The sequence below is a fragment of the Ylistrum balloti genome, unplaced genomic scaffold (genome assembly GCF_031769215.1).
Source record: "Ylistrum balloti isolate Yb309-2 unplaced genomic scaffold, AGI_CSIRO_Ybal_v1 Utg369744, whole genome shotgun sequence".
Lineage (NCBI taxonomy): Eukaryota > Metazoa > Mollusca > Bivalvia > Pectinida > Pectinidae > Ylistrum > Ylistrum balloti.
In genome coordinates this window covers 233889-246247 of record NW_026781952.1, presented here as the reverse complement: position 1 = coordinate 246247, position 12359 = coordinate 233889, and the positions used below count along the sequence as shown (strand labels likewise).

Below are 12359 nucleotides of genomic sequence, written 5' to 3'. Positions count from 1 at the left end.
CGGTCGCTGTCCTAATTCGGATTATCCCTATACCCAACAGGTGAATCTGAACGGTTCTTGCCAAGAATTGGAAGTGTGATTTGACTAACCAGTACAAGGTAAGTGTTTTTCAATACCCTATTTCGGATTAAGAGATTTGATCCAGATTTTCTAAATCCTCTCAAATCTACCAAGATATTCTAACTGTATTTTAAAAAGTGCGTTCCTAACACCGTTTAATGTGTTTCCTTTAAAACTTTCCTGATTACGTATTTATTTACCGTCGCGAATCTATTTGTAATTTTCATTAAAATATTAAAACAACAATGAAATATATATTCAAGTTTATAAATTTTATTACAATAAAAAAATATATATACATATAAAAAATGACGACCGATGCCGGACACAAGACTGGACACGACGGAAAGAACAATAGGGTTTCCGCTTGACCAACCGTAAAACACCTATAGGTTATTGGGTGACCAGTGGCTACTCCACACATAGACTAGTAACAGGAGACGGACACATTCATTTCTCTCGAACACTTGGAGATTGGTTACTAGTGAAAATAACGCGAATACTTCGTGTAGATTTCAACACAGCGACGAGAAAATACATTGACTTCGTTACATTTCCGCTCTCACTCATGTCTGTTTCCGACATCCCTCGATTACTGTCCGACCAAGTGACGGCTGATGACTTGGAAGGTAAGATATTATCTGACCCGCTTGAGTTCCAGCTTTGGAGATGATTATCACTATTTGTATAAAGTGCACATAGACGGGATGTAGAGTACAGTTAAACTTAACAGTACAGAGAAAATTATCCAAATATTTATATTTTTTAATCAGTTTTGGAAAAGGAGATAACGAATTAAATGGAATCAAGTGCAAAGTGGATATGAACGGATTATCCTGATAATCTTAATTATAAATATTATACAATTTACTTAGTGTCAAACTAATGTAAAACACTAGGGTACATTTAACACTGATCATTTGAGTTAGATTACAAACAAAAACAGCTTTAATCAATTAATATCATTAATCGTGTTCTGCATATTCTTTCCCCTGACCATTTATATCCTGTATAATGTATAATGATATTTAAATCAATTTACTTTTTTTTACATTCGTTTCATAATGATTTTATTTTTTTTTTATTCTTATTTTTTATTGTAGTTATTATTCACTAGATTTTGTTTAGTTATCGGGACTTTCATATTTTATTTATTATCTGTGTGAAGTGACCAACATGACGTGTGATTCACGCGGTTATTTGGAGGACGATTTCCTGCGGACGCTACTCCTGTGTTTGTGTCACACATAGCATACGATATCGTGTTTGAAACTTGACCATCGGACACTTATAGAACGAAAACACAGGAAACAGGCCTTGTGTAAATGTTGGCCTTAGCTAGGTCCACTTCAAAATCTTTGACCACACTGTCTCAAATTACATAATCGGACAACATTTCAGTATCCCTTTCATTACAGAAGATTCATTCAACCGTTCTCTACAACGGGTACCTGATATACTTGTCAACATTTTCATATTTAAATAAGGTTAATTTATTTTTAAAATGTACACACCTAAATTTAGCGGAGAAATTGTTCTACCCTCTTTTGGTCTCCCAGGAAACGGTACTTGAATACCAGTGTTTGTCCTGACGTCCATTGTCCACTTACACTGACCGTAACGGTCCCGATTCTCCACAATTTTATTTACTTAGCGAAACTGGGAAAGCGCCACGCATTATTTCACCACGTTCAATATTTAAGGGTATATTACGGTTTGTCAGAAAGTCCACAATAATAATTATTTTATATCTGGTTCTAATTTTTCTCTCTCGTCACGACTCTATTAAATGGACTAGATTTCTTCACGGGTAGTTTGGATTTGTTTATCTGATACTTTTCACGAGTTAGCATCAATTGATTTTCAGGCAATACCGTCCGTTTACCTAGTCAATCTTGTTCCGTGAAAGCAAACACGAATAGTGATATATTCCCTTTCCTTTTAAAAAACGGACAATTCGTGTAAATTTGTACGTGACAAATATTTCCTGTGCTCTGTCAACGACTCCCAACATTACCCCACTACTTTGGAAATGGTTAAATTCAAAGGATGTTTGCGCTTTTAATTTGTAAGAAAATTGTTTATTAACACATCTGAGTATCCGTTTGTGTACCTGGCGTTTCCTTACTGAGAGTGTGGCAAAAATCGTTAAAGCTAACTGGCTAATATTGACATGCCGGTCTCAAGTAAATATAAACCGTCTGTCAAAAGGCACTGTTTAAAACTGTACGGTATCACTCGTACTTACTAGCACATAAATACACAGCCACCTCATGTTACTGTTATCATTTAAATTATACAAATATAATTTCCGACAAAGAATTTCATTTTGATAAAATGACAATAAAATTAGTATATTTTGGTGAGATATGAATGGTGTTTTAATTTAGAAAATCTGGATTGAATAAAGAATTTGTATGCATATGTTTTTACATTAATTTATTTTACTGTTAAAAGTTTAAACATGTATATTTGAGCTGAAAGATTGTTAGATCTATTAATTTATTTTATTTCGAGAAAAATTCACTAAATGGATAACAAGATGATCAACAATCGAGGAAAAAAAAGAAGAAAAATTTGCTTTGATGATATAATTGTACAAAAGATATTTTCATTTGGACTGAGCGAAATTTATGAAATTGTCAAGAAATGAAAAAATATCGGCAATTGGAAATAGTTAACAATATGCCATTAATTGAAAAAAAATTCTGAATCATCACTTGTTGTTGTTTGGTTGTTGTGTTGTGTGTATTTGTGTGGACCTTACATGCTCTCTTGTCACTTATAGGTCCATCCTTTGACCACACCTTGACCACACCTTGACCGCTCCCGCCAGCTGTTAACATGCACCTCCTAGCCTACCCCAATAACACTTCGCCAGGTATAATATGTCGCCATTTTTACCCTTTGTTTCAATATTAGCGTTTTTACCCTAGAGTCTCTTTTTCTGCTTTGCTTCTATCAATTCAATATTTTGTTTTGTTTTACAAGATATACGTTTATTTCTAAAATTTCAATTTACATCTTATACATGAAGTTATCTACGATAACGTTTCCTTGATATATTCAAACTTTCCAAATCAGCAACCCTTGAACTAGATTTTGAGAGCCATCGAAAAAACATCATTGAGTGGATCATCAAAAATATTCACTTATTTTATTTTATCATTTTAGTTTCATTTTGAAATAATAAACGACTCAGTTTCTGTTTTGCATGAAATATAAATTGTAATAGCAGTTATTGAAAAGTAACATTCCAATGTGTGTTAAATATTTGTCAAACACTTAAGAAGGAATTAAATCTAACAAAATATAATCGTATTTGAAAAAATATATATCATCATCTCGGCATTCTGATACTGGGGTCTACCAAAAAACTTGATTATTTTATATATAAAACGATTGTTATAACTGTTTTATGTAAAATGTATAAAACCTAGTTGTTCATCATTTCTCCATTTCTTAAAAATTTTAAAAACAAGTAATGGTAGACTAATGATATTTGAGTTTAAATACAAAATATCAGCGTTTCTGTTGAAACTGATAATTAAGATATTCTGAATTTCAATTTTACATTAATTTGTCAAATAATTCAATGCCTGTTATTTAATTTATAAAAAAAAAATCCGTGAAGCTGATTCCAAAGAGAGAACGATCAGTGAAATCAGATATACATATTCTTGTAATTAGATTTCGCAATGCTATGATATATTTTTATTAAAAATTCATAGTCTTTGTTCCGTAAGAATTTTCTCTCTAAATATGAGAATTCACATCACGAAGTTCACTGCCTTGTTAATCAATATAATACGGAATTCAAATTAATATCTTCTAACCAATATACAATGTAACATATGTTCGGATTTGTTTCCGATAGGAAATAATTTCGCCAATTGTTTCCATTTTCTTAACATTAAACATAGAATAGACGAGAAATCGACACACAACAATCCATATGCTTATTGCAAAACCATAACAACGATTGTAGTTAGATTTCAATTAGTGAATTATTTGCGCGGTCGATAGCGCAAGATTCTCCGGTGATTCACGCGCGGAGACTACGAATGCACGTGTTAGAGTGACATGCATTCATTGCGAGCTTTTATTTGCCAACCATCATTATCAAATGAAATTTTAAAAAATCCACGTTCACAATACCGCTATTTCTGTGTTCTTTTCTTATGTATACCGAGAGGTACAGAAAAATTACCAATTCAGAAAATTAACGTTAGTCCCTGAAGAATATTAGATGGTTCGATGCACTACACACACATAATATATCATAATACATTCGCTACAAATCCTGAAATACGCTTTGTTCTCAAACATTTAATGTATCATGGTAAAAACCTACGGTAGACACTATAGTATTTTCCTGTTTTCTTTCTCTCTACTGTAAGCCGCTGAAACGTAAAACTTAAACGGAGCTTGTAACGACCTGTTAAGTATATCTGTTTTTTTTTTTTAAAATTTATTTGTTTGGGCTAAAATTGACTTAACAAGTGAAATTTGAGGAAATATACCACAAATTTACAAAAATCACAAAATCAAAATAATAGTAATAAAAACGGTTTATCATGGGTTAGATAAAACAGCTAATTATCCTCTGTTTCGTTCCTTCGTTTCAAATTATTACGGGGACAAATAAATGCTTTTTAACATTCTTATAATCACACCCCTAATTATTGGAATTTCGATCATATTTAAGTTGTTTTTTCCAGATAATTCCTGTAATTCTGCGCTCTAATTTATTTGCTTTTTCATTTCATTTTATCTTTTTTTTCTCAAAATTAGTATTTATCACATTGACATGTTAATTTATCATCATTACTGGTGTGTCTTTAATCCTTTAAAATGATAACTGTTTGATAAATATTGATAAAATCAAACTAAAATCAGTGAATCCTTTATTCCGCTCCGTTTTTAGTATGTTGGGGGTCGATGAGTATCGCCAGTATAATGTCTACTTGATCCAGTGTTAATTAAATATGAATGAGAGACGAGCTATCGGTACCCATTAGGGATGATAACAATAGTGTCAACATATGTTGTCTCTGATTGGTCGGCTTGACAACCCTTGACCAATAACAAATCGTCTTTTATAACCTCATGTCCCCCCGAGGGGTGGTTCAAAAAAGGAAAACAGAAATAAAAATAAAACAAAGATGGACGCTTGTATGTCACAGATGAAGTGTTGATTGGTCAGGTATCAACATCTTACCGGGTTTGTGACCACAACTCTAGGCCAGTAAACTGGTTTAAACTATTCTAGTAGATTTATATCTGTGTCATGAGATATATTTTCTAGGTTTTTATCAGGTAATTGTACTTTTTTAACTTAACTTTTTAAATTCAATATATATAGCGATAATATATGGTGATAATTACAGGTGATATTTTTTTATTGTTTTACACGAGTTATCTACTCCTGTTCTCTTGGAATTGTTTATCTATTATTATTTATTTATCCTTTTGTTTATTTATTTACTTATTTATTTATATGTCGAAAGCATTATTAATTTTTTCTTTTTTTTTATAAAATATTTTCCTGTTGATGTGTTTCTAAAATTTTTTCTAAACATTACATTTATTTAATATCAATTTTTTAATATTTCAGCTAAAAAATGATATTTAGATTTGACATTTTTGTTTTTTTTCCTCTTATTTTAGCTCCAAACAACGGAATTTCGGAATCTGAACACAGCCAGACAAGTGACGGATACAACGACTCTTACAGAGTTTCTTCACAGGTGAAAATTGAATCACCTATTTTGGACAGTTCATCTCCCGACTCAGTGCATCAACATCATCAACATAACCTGCACGTGCAACAATCACACATGCATCAGACAAGTATGGCTAGTATGGCCAGTATGCCTTATAGCCAGCCCTCTATGGCCAACAAGGCGCCCCCATACACGGTCAACGGCATAAGTCTGACCGCACCAAACATGGACCTTGTCCATCCCGCCATGGGATATCCAAGTAAGTTACATTTATTTTTGTTTGATCTCTCTTAATGATTGTTTGTTTACTTTCCTCAAGAAATCGTGTATGAAGCAGCTCAAAACAACAAAATGATAATGCATGTTGCTTACGTTTCAACCTTATGCATATTTCATATAGATTTTATCCATACGTGGGCTTAGATCTCCCACTAGTTTCTCCTATGTACAACACCAGGGGATAAATGTGTTATGTAAGGGTATTAGTATACAGGGCTATTTATATTGTTACACGATAAATATTACACAAATGTATTCGACATTACAATCTTTCAAGTTCAAGAGTACAGCAGTATTTTACTGGGTTCGGCCTTTGAACTCGTCGGTCATAACTGGTTACTGCTCATTCTAATTGTTCCCACTAGTCACTATTGCATTTACAGCCACATGTTTGGAAATAACTAAATGCATCGCTCTTAACGAAATATGGCACATTTCACAAAAAAATGTGCCGAAATTTTACTTAAGAATATTCAATAGTATATTGCATGAGATGTTTACAAGAAACACAATTCAACATATCAAGATTTAAGTACTCTTAAAATTGGCAGGGTATCCATCATGATTTAAATGTAGGTGATCTTATTTGAGTAACGTAGCTGTGCAATGTATGTTAACAAATTTGGTTGTAACGGTTTTTGTGTTTAAGAAACGTGGACATTTTAGATAAATAAGACTATAAAACAGATTTTGTCGGTATTAATTATAACTTACATTTAATCTGTTTACTACTTCTAACTTGTGTTCTATCAACAACATACGGTATAAATAAGATATCGTCTGTGTGTGTTCCGATTCCTCGTGGCTCAAAATTTAAATTATACAGAAATACAACTCTCACATCAATAAGTTATTTTAAGTGAATTTGAAAAGCTGTACAAGCCAGGTGACCATTTTAATGTAAACGTGTGACCCAGCGTCTGAAAAGGTATGCACGTGTGAATACTGGGAGGTCGAGAAGGTATGCACGTGTAAGATATGAAGACTTTAGTAGAGATAGAATTGATACATGTGGGACGCTCTACTGTAACCCGTATTCAGACATCAGGGTGATTTTGCCACCCCGGCAGATTCGCTATTGCCCGTATCCATTATAGCTCCCCATTCACAAACCTACATTTTCTCGTCGATAATAGAGGAACACAGCGGGGGCAAACTTGGAGGTTTCCTTGATAGCTGTGACCATCTTTCCAGCTATTGTTAAACGGTTTTTGGTCCTATTGCGAAGCGCATTGTCCATTCTTTGCCCAAACTTGAGGTACAAGCGATACATAGAGAGTAACGTAACGTGAAATTTGAACTGGCCCTTTAATCACCACGGCGATCATTAGATCGGAACCCGGCAGTAGGGCACTCATAGTGATTACATGTCATACCAACACAACACATCCCATCCCATCTTGTTCAAAATAAAAAATAGTATCGTGTGTTTCAATTAAGGAAAGTTTCATCCCATTAAGAATTGTAATGGAGTACATCCATTCTACTTGAACAATTCTCTGCGGTTTTTGTGTAGAGGTCTTTAAAACACGGTTAAAACGAGCTTCCTGAATTCCAGTGGTATCCTTAATTCTCAATTTGAGTCATTTTCTTATAACTTTTTTGAAACAAATATTCCTGATTCTGTACTAGGAACTATAAACTAGACACAGCTAATTTGCATAATATATAACCTGCCTGAGTGTTACAATGATATGTGGGTTCAGAACGTGCGAGGAAATCTTTGTCAATAATAAATACAACGGTCAGATATCTGTGGAAGATACCCCGCTGTAGATATTAAACGCTATTGTCACTGATACCGGACATTGCTACCAGCTTGGTTAGTTTGAAGAAAAACCTTTGATTACCATTCAATCATCACAAGTTTGATTGCCAGTAAAAATTGTGTTAAATATATACTTGTGGGGATTCAAAATATTCAGAACGACGCAAACGATTAAAATATCTCATTATTTTGTAATTAATTAAGATAGATATAAAATGAAAAAATATTTGAGAATTGTGAAGCTGACGTTTAGCCTGTTTGTGTACGTGTGGTATGACTGGCTGATTGATTTGTACTGATAGACTCCCTATTCTAGGCATGCTGCATTTGGCCAGATATCGATCTCACCACCAGGTAAAAACATCGGAAAGGGGAAAATGGAAATATCAATGATAATCTACTGGTTCACATACGGAAATGATTTGATACACAATTTTAATCCAATAGAGCACTCGGATAAAACCATGTTACAATTTTCTGGCCTATAGTTGGAAGACCACGCGACTTTGTAGGATGGACAATCCTATAGAATCTGTGGTATTATCGTCTCTTCCTATCAACTATACTCACCTTTTTAGAACATTTCTGATAGAAAAGTCTTTAATGAAAGTTCATTCATATAGTTTTTATTAATAAAAGTTATAAATTAATAATAACTTTATTATTTGTGGTCAAATGTGTTAGAGAAAAATCGATTCCCATTGCAGGATGTTGACAAATTGCCTACAACTTTACCCAGTCACACGTTATTCTTGTTTCTTGTTAAGCTTACTTATAATTAACTGGTTCTTATAAAATCTATTTTAAAAATGTATATATATGTATACTTGACTTGTCTATTGAAATTCATGTACAGGAAAAGGGCGTTTATCAATATAAAAAATTAAAATTCATTTAAATATTTGAATTTTACAATAAATCTTCATGTTTCGATTAAATAAACAGAACAAAAGTTTAGGTGTTATGTATGTGAAACACGAACACTGTCAAGATGGTCCCTACCCTCGTCACTGTACGTATAAACATTATTGATAGCAAACACAAGTCAGTTCTACCTTCCGTGCGTGATAACTTGAAATGAAACAATGATGTACCAGCTGCCGTCCACAGTTATTTCTACCTAGCCTCCCAACCGCCATCACTTTCGATTGAAGAAATATGCGAGCGAGCACAAGGTTTTTCACATGAATGCAGACTTCACCACTTTTGTATTCTTCGTGTCACGTCTGAGTATTCACCAGGCTGCGACGCTGTGAATAGGGGCTGCATTTCTATCTTGGTGTCGCCCGGTCTTTATTGAAAAACCAGAGAAAGCAATTTTGAGTTTGTAAACTTTAACATCGGTGTGTGTTGTTGGTGATGGTGTAGTGTTATGTCTGAAGAGAAGTCAAGATGAGCCGAAAAGAATTTTGTGAGTGATTCCTAATATAGTTGACGTGTACAAAATTAAGGGGCCATGACACTAGAACCACTGGTAATGAGTGTCGTGTCTGTTTGGGAACCTTAGTGGGCAAAGGTTTTTTTATGCAAATGTGACGCAGTAAAGACGCGCCGTAAATTTGGCATCGCGAGACTTGTTGGAAGTTGAATGTCACTTTGACAAATGGCTTGTGTCTTCTCCCACAATTTTACTGCTTGGCAAGAATGGATATGAAACCCCCGAGAGCTAGCAACAGGCTGGCTATTAAAGTCTGACCGTGCATATAGAGAGGAATGGTAACTGTTGATAGATTTTGTATTAATGGTTTTTTATTTTGTATCATTACAGCAGCCAACAACAGAAAACAGCGCAGAGAAAGGACAACATTTACGCGTGCACAGCTGGACATTCTAGAAGCTCTGTTCCAGAAAACCCGCTATCCAGATATCTTCATGAGAGAAGAGGTAGCCCTGAAAATCAACCTCCCAGAGTCTCGTGTACAGGTAAGCAGACAATATCGTTACTTAAATTCTTATTGTGTTTCATCGAGAAATGATGCATTGATCAAGCAACTACAATATCAACATCCCTATATCTGTGTTATCAATATCTAAATGTCATTATTATGTTATAGAATTGAAGCTGTAGTAAAACATAATGAGAAAAACCACATGTTGGTTGACTTGAAAATTATTCAGCTCTTTTTAATAAATATCAACAAACCAGGTGTTTCGACTTGAAATTACTCTGTTTTGTTCGCGCTTGGGCCAGGAAATGAGATTTTCAATATTTCTATATTCATTTGAAATTGTCTTGGTATCCGCAATATGTAACGGGCCCTACTGTATACAAATGTATGCCACACACACACGGGCTTCAGTGTTAACGAAACACTTTAAGAATCTAATACTTTTGAATTCAAAGAGAATCCATCAAGAGATGAAAGAAAAATAAACCAAAATATTTAGAAAGTGTACCAATTTGTGTTAAATGAAGCGTGTTGCCATGACGAGCCAGATGTAGATGTGTGTATACATTGACACGATGGGAAGGTCCTCGTTTCCGTTGCTTTATCACACCTGTGAACTTTCAATATTTTACCTGTGTCGTGGACACCGGGAGAGGTGTTTGTTCTGGTAATGACGGTACACAAGCCTATCACCACCAGAGGGATATCTTCCTTCGGGCTATTTTCTAACCTAGAAATCCCTCCCCAAATACCGTCTAGATCAACACGTCCTGGATGAATATCTGCAATGGTCAGTTTACTCTCTAACAAAGATTTCGTAACGCTTGACCATTGGTCAACATAAGCCGTTTTGACACTCGACACATGGGAAATAGCCGACGGACAACTTAGACGGGGTCAGTTCGCACTGACACCAAAACGTCATCAATGAAATACGATCCAGTTTCTTTTTCTTTCAGAATCGAACAGTGTTTTTGATATGACAGTACCCTAAATTTCTAACTAGCTTAGTATTCAAAGTTTGGCAATCATTTTTTTTTTCAAAATTTTTAAGTTGCTCTACGTTCGAATGGGCATGTCATTCATGTATTTCAATCCACGATGTAAAAGAAAACTTCAGACGGGTAATAATGTATTCAAAATGCTTCAATTTAAACAAACCGTAAATAATGTTTTGATATTTGTCGTCAGAATTTCTTAAAGAATGCATGCTTCTAGAAAAGGTATATATATATATGTTATAACGGGTTTTCAATAAAATTGAAATAATTCGTGATATATTGGAAACGTATACATTGCATTTATGTATGAAGCGGAAATGTTTGTAACAAACTATTATATTACACGCATAATGTATATACTTCTATAGTCTTGTATGGGACTTTAGACCCTAAACAAACCAGCAAACATGATGTTCTACAGAATTTCCAAATAAATTCCAAACGACAGTCACTATACTTCCGCTTTTTTTACACTCGGTAAAGCAATGGGAATATTTTAATGTATACTTTAGACAAACTATCCTGAGCTACTGTGTATTTGATATAAAATTTTCGTTGAAGCACTGTCCTTAACGCAGCATTTATTCCTGTATTGCAGGTTTGGTTCAAGAACAGAAGAGCAAAATGTCGTCAGCAACAGAAGGCGCAAGAGGGCAAACCAAAACCTTCCACACCCAAAAAGACAAAATCTCCCCCTCCCCCAGCGTCGTCCCCTGGGTACGGGAAACCTCCCGTTGTCAGTAGCCCAGTCTCAAATGGCTCCATGAACACCGGGTCTTCAATCTGGAGTCCCGCCTCCATTCCACCGGTCAATGACATCATGAACGGAAACAGTTGTATGCAAAGAGGAGGTTACCCTATGAGCAACTCCCAGACAGCTGCCTACCCTCACCAAAACTACGGGCCTTCCTCATATTATCATGGTAGCATGGATTATCTCAATCATATGCAGCTTCCAGTCATGTCCAACCAAATGAGTAACTCAATGTCCGGTATATCGAACACGCATGCACAGCAGGTATCTTCATATGGAGCACTTCCGGGTCCTCAGACCTTAGTTCGCGGTAACCATAATGATTGCCTAGAGTACAAGGACACGTCATCATGGCCAAAATTCCAAGTATTGTGAGGAGAAGAGCTATAAAAATCTATTTATTAAAGTGAACTCCAAATGTGCAGCACCCTGCCTGTAACCAGTGCCCAGGTCCTGTGCCAAGTCTCAAAGACAGCAGCTAAAGGGGTTTCCGAAGCTAGCTTGTCTTTTGAAAGAAAACGGACAAGCACCGGATGGACTTTCTGCAGTAATGAACGGACGAGTATGATTTATAGCGGGGAACTATTTGTGTGTAAGGCGCACCAAGAACATACACCCGTTGTCCTACGGTGAGTGTGTGTTAATGCGACCTCCGGACACTGTCCAGAATTTGTCTTGCCAAGTGCTTTCTGGAAACCATGACGTCAATAAAGCTGGACGTATACCTTGTGTGGTAGTGTCGTCGAAGACAATCGCATAAATAAGAAAAAATATTGTGACGAATTTGTACAGAGGTGAAATTTATTATATTGTACAGACTGTGACTGTATGGGAAATTTAAATCTGTCGTGTTGAATAATAACCTTCAATCACAGACCATTC

General features: G+C 35.0%; 1 protein-coding gene across 1 annotated transcript; it reads left to right on the top strand.

Moving 5' to 3' along the window:
* Positions 1-628: 628 nt before the first annotated feature.
* On the top strand, positions 629-11852 carry LOC132543221 (homeobox protein otx5-B-like). Its single transcript, XM_060206702.1, has 4 exons — positions 629-689; positions 5731-6045; positions 9602-9756; positions 11322-11852. Exons 1-4 carry the CDS (start codon positions 629-631, stop codon positions 11850-11852), a joined length of 1062 nt encoding a protein of 353 aa, XP_060062685.1.
* The last annotated feature ends 507 nt before the right edge of the window (positions 11853-12359 follow it).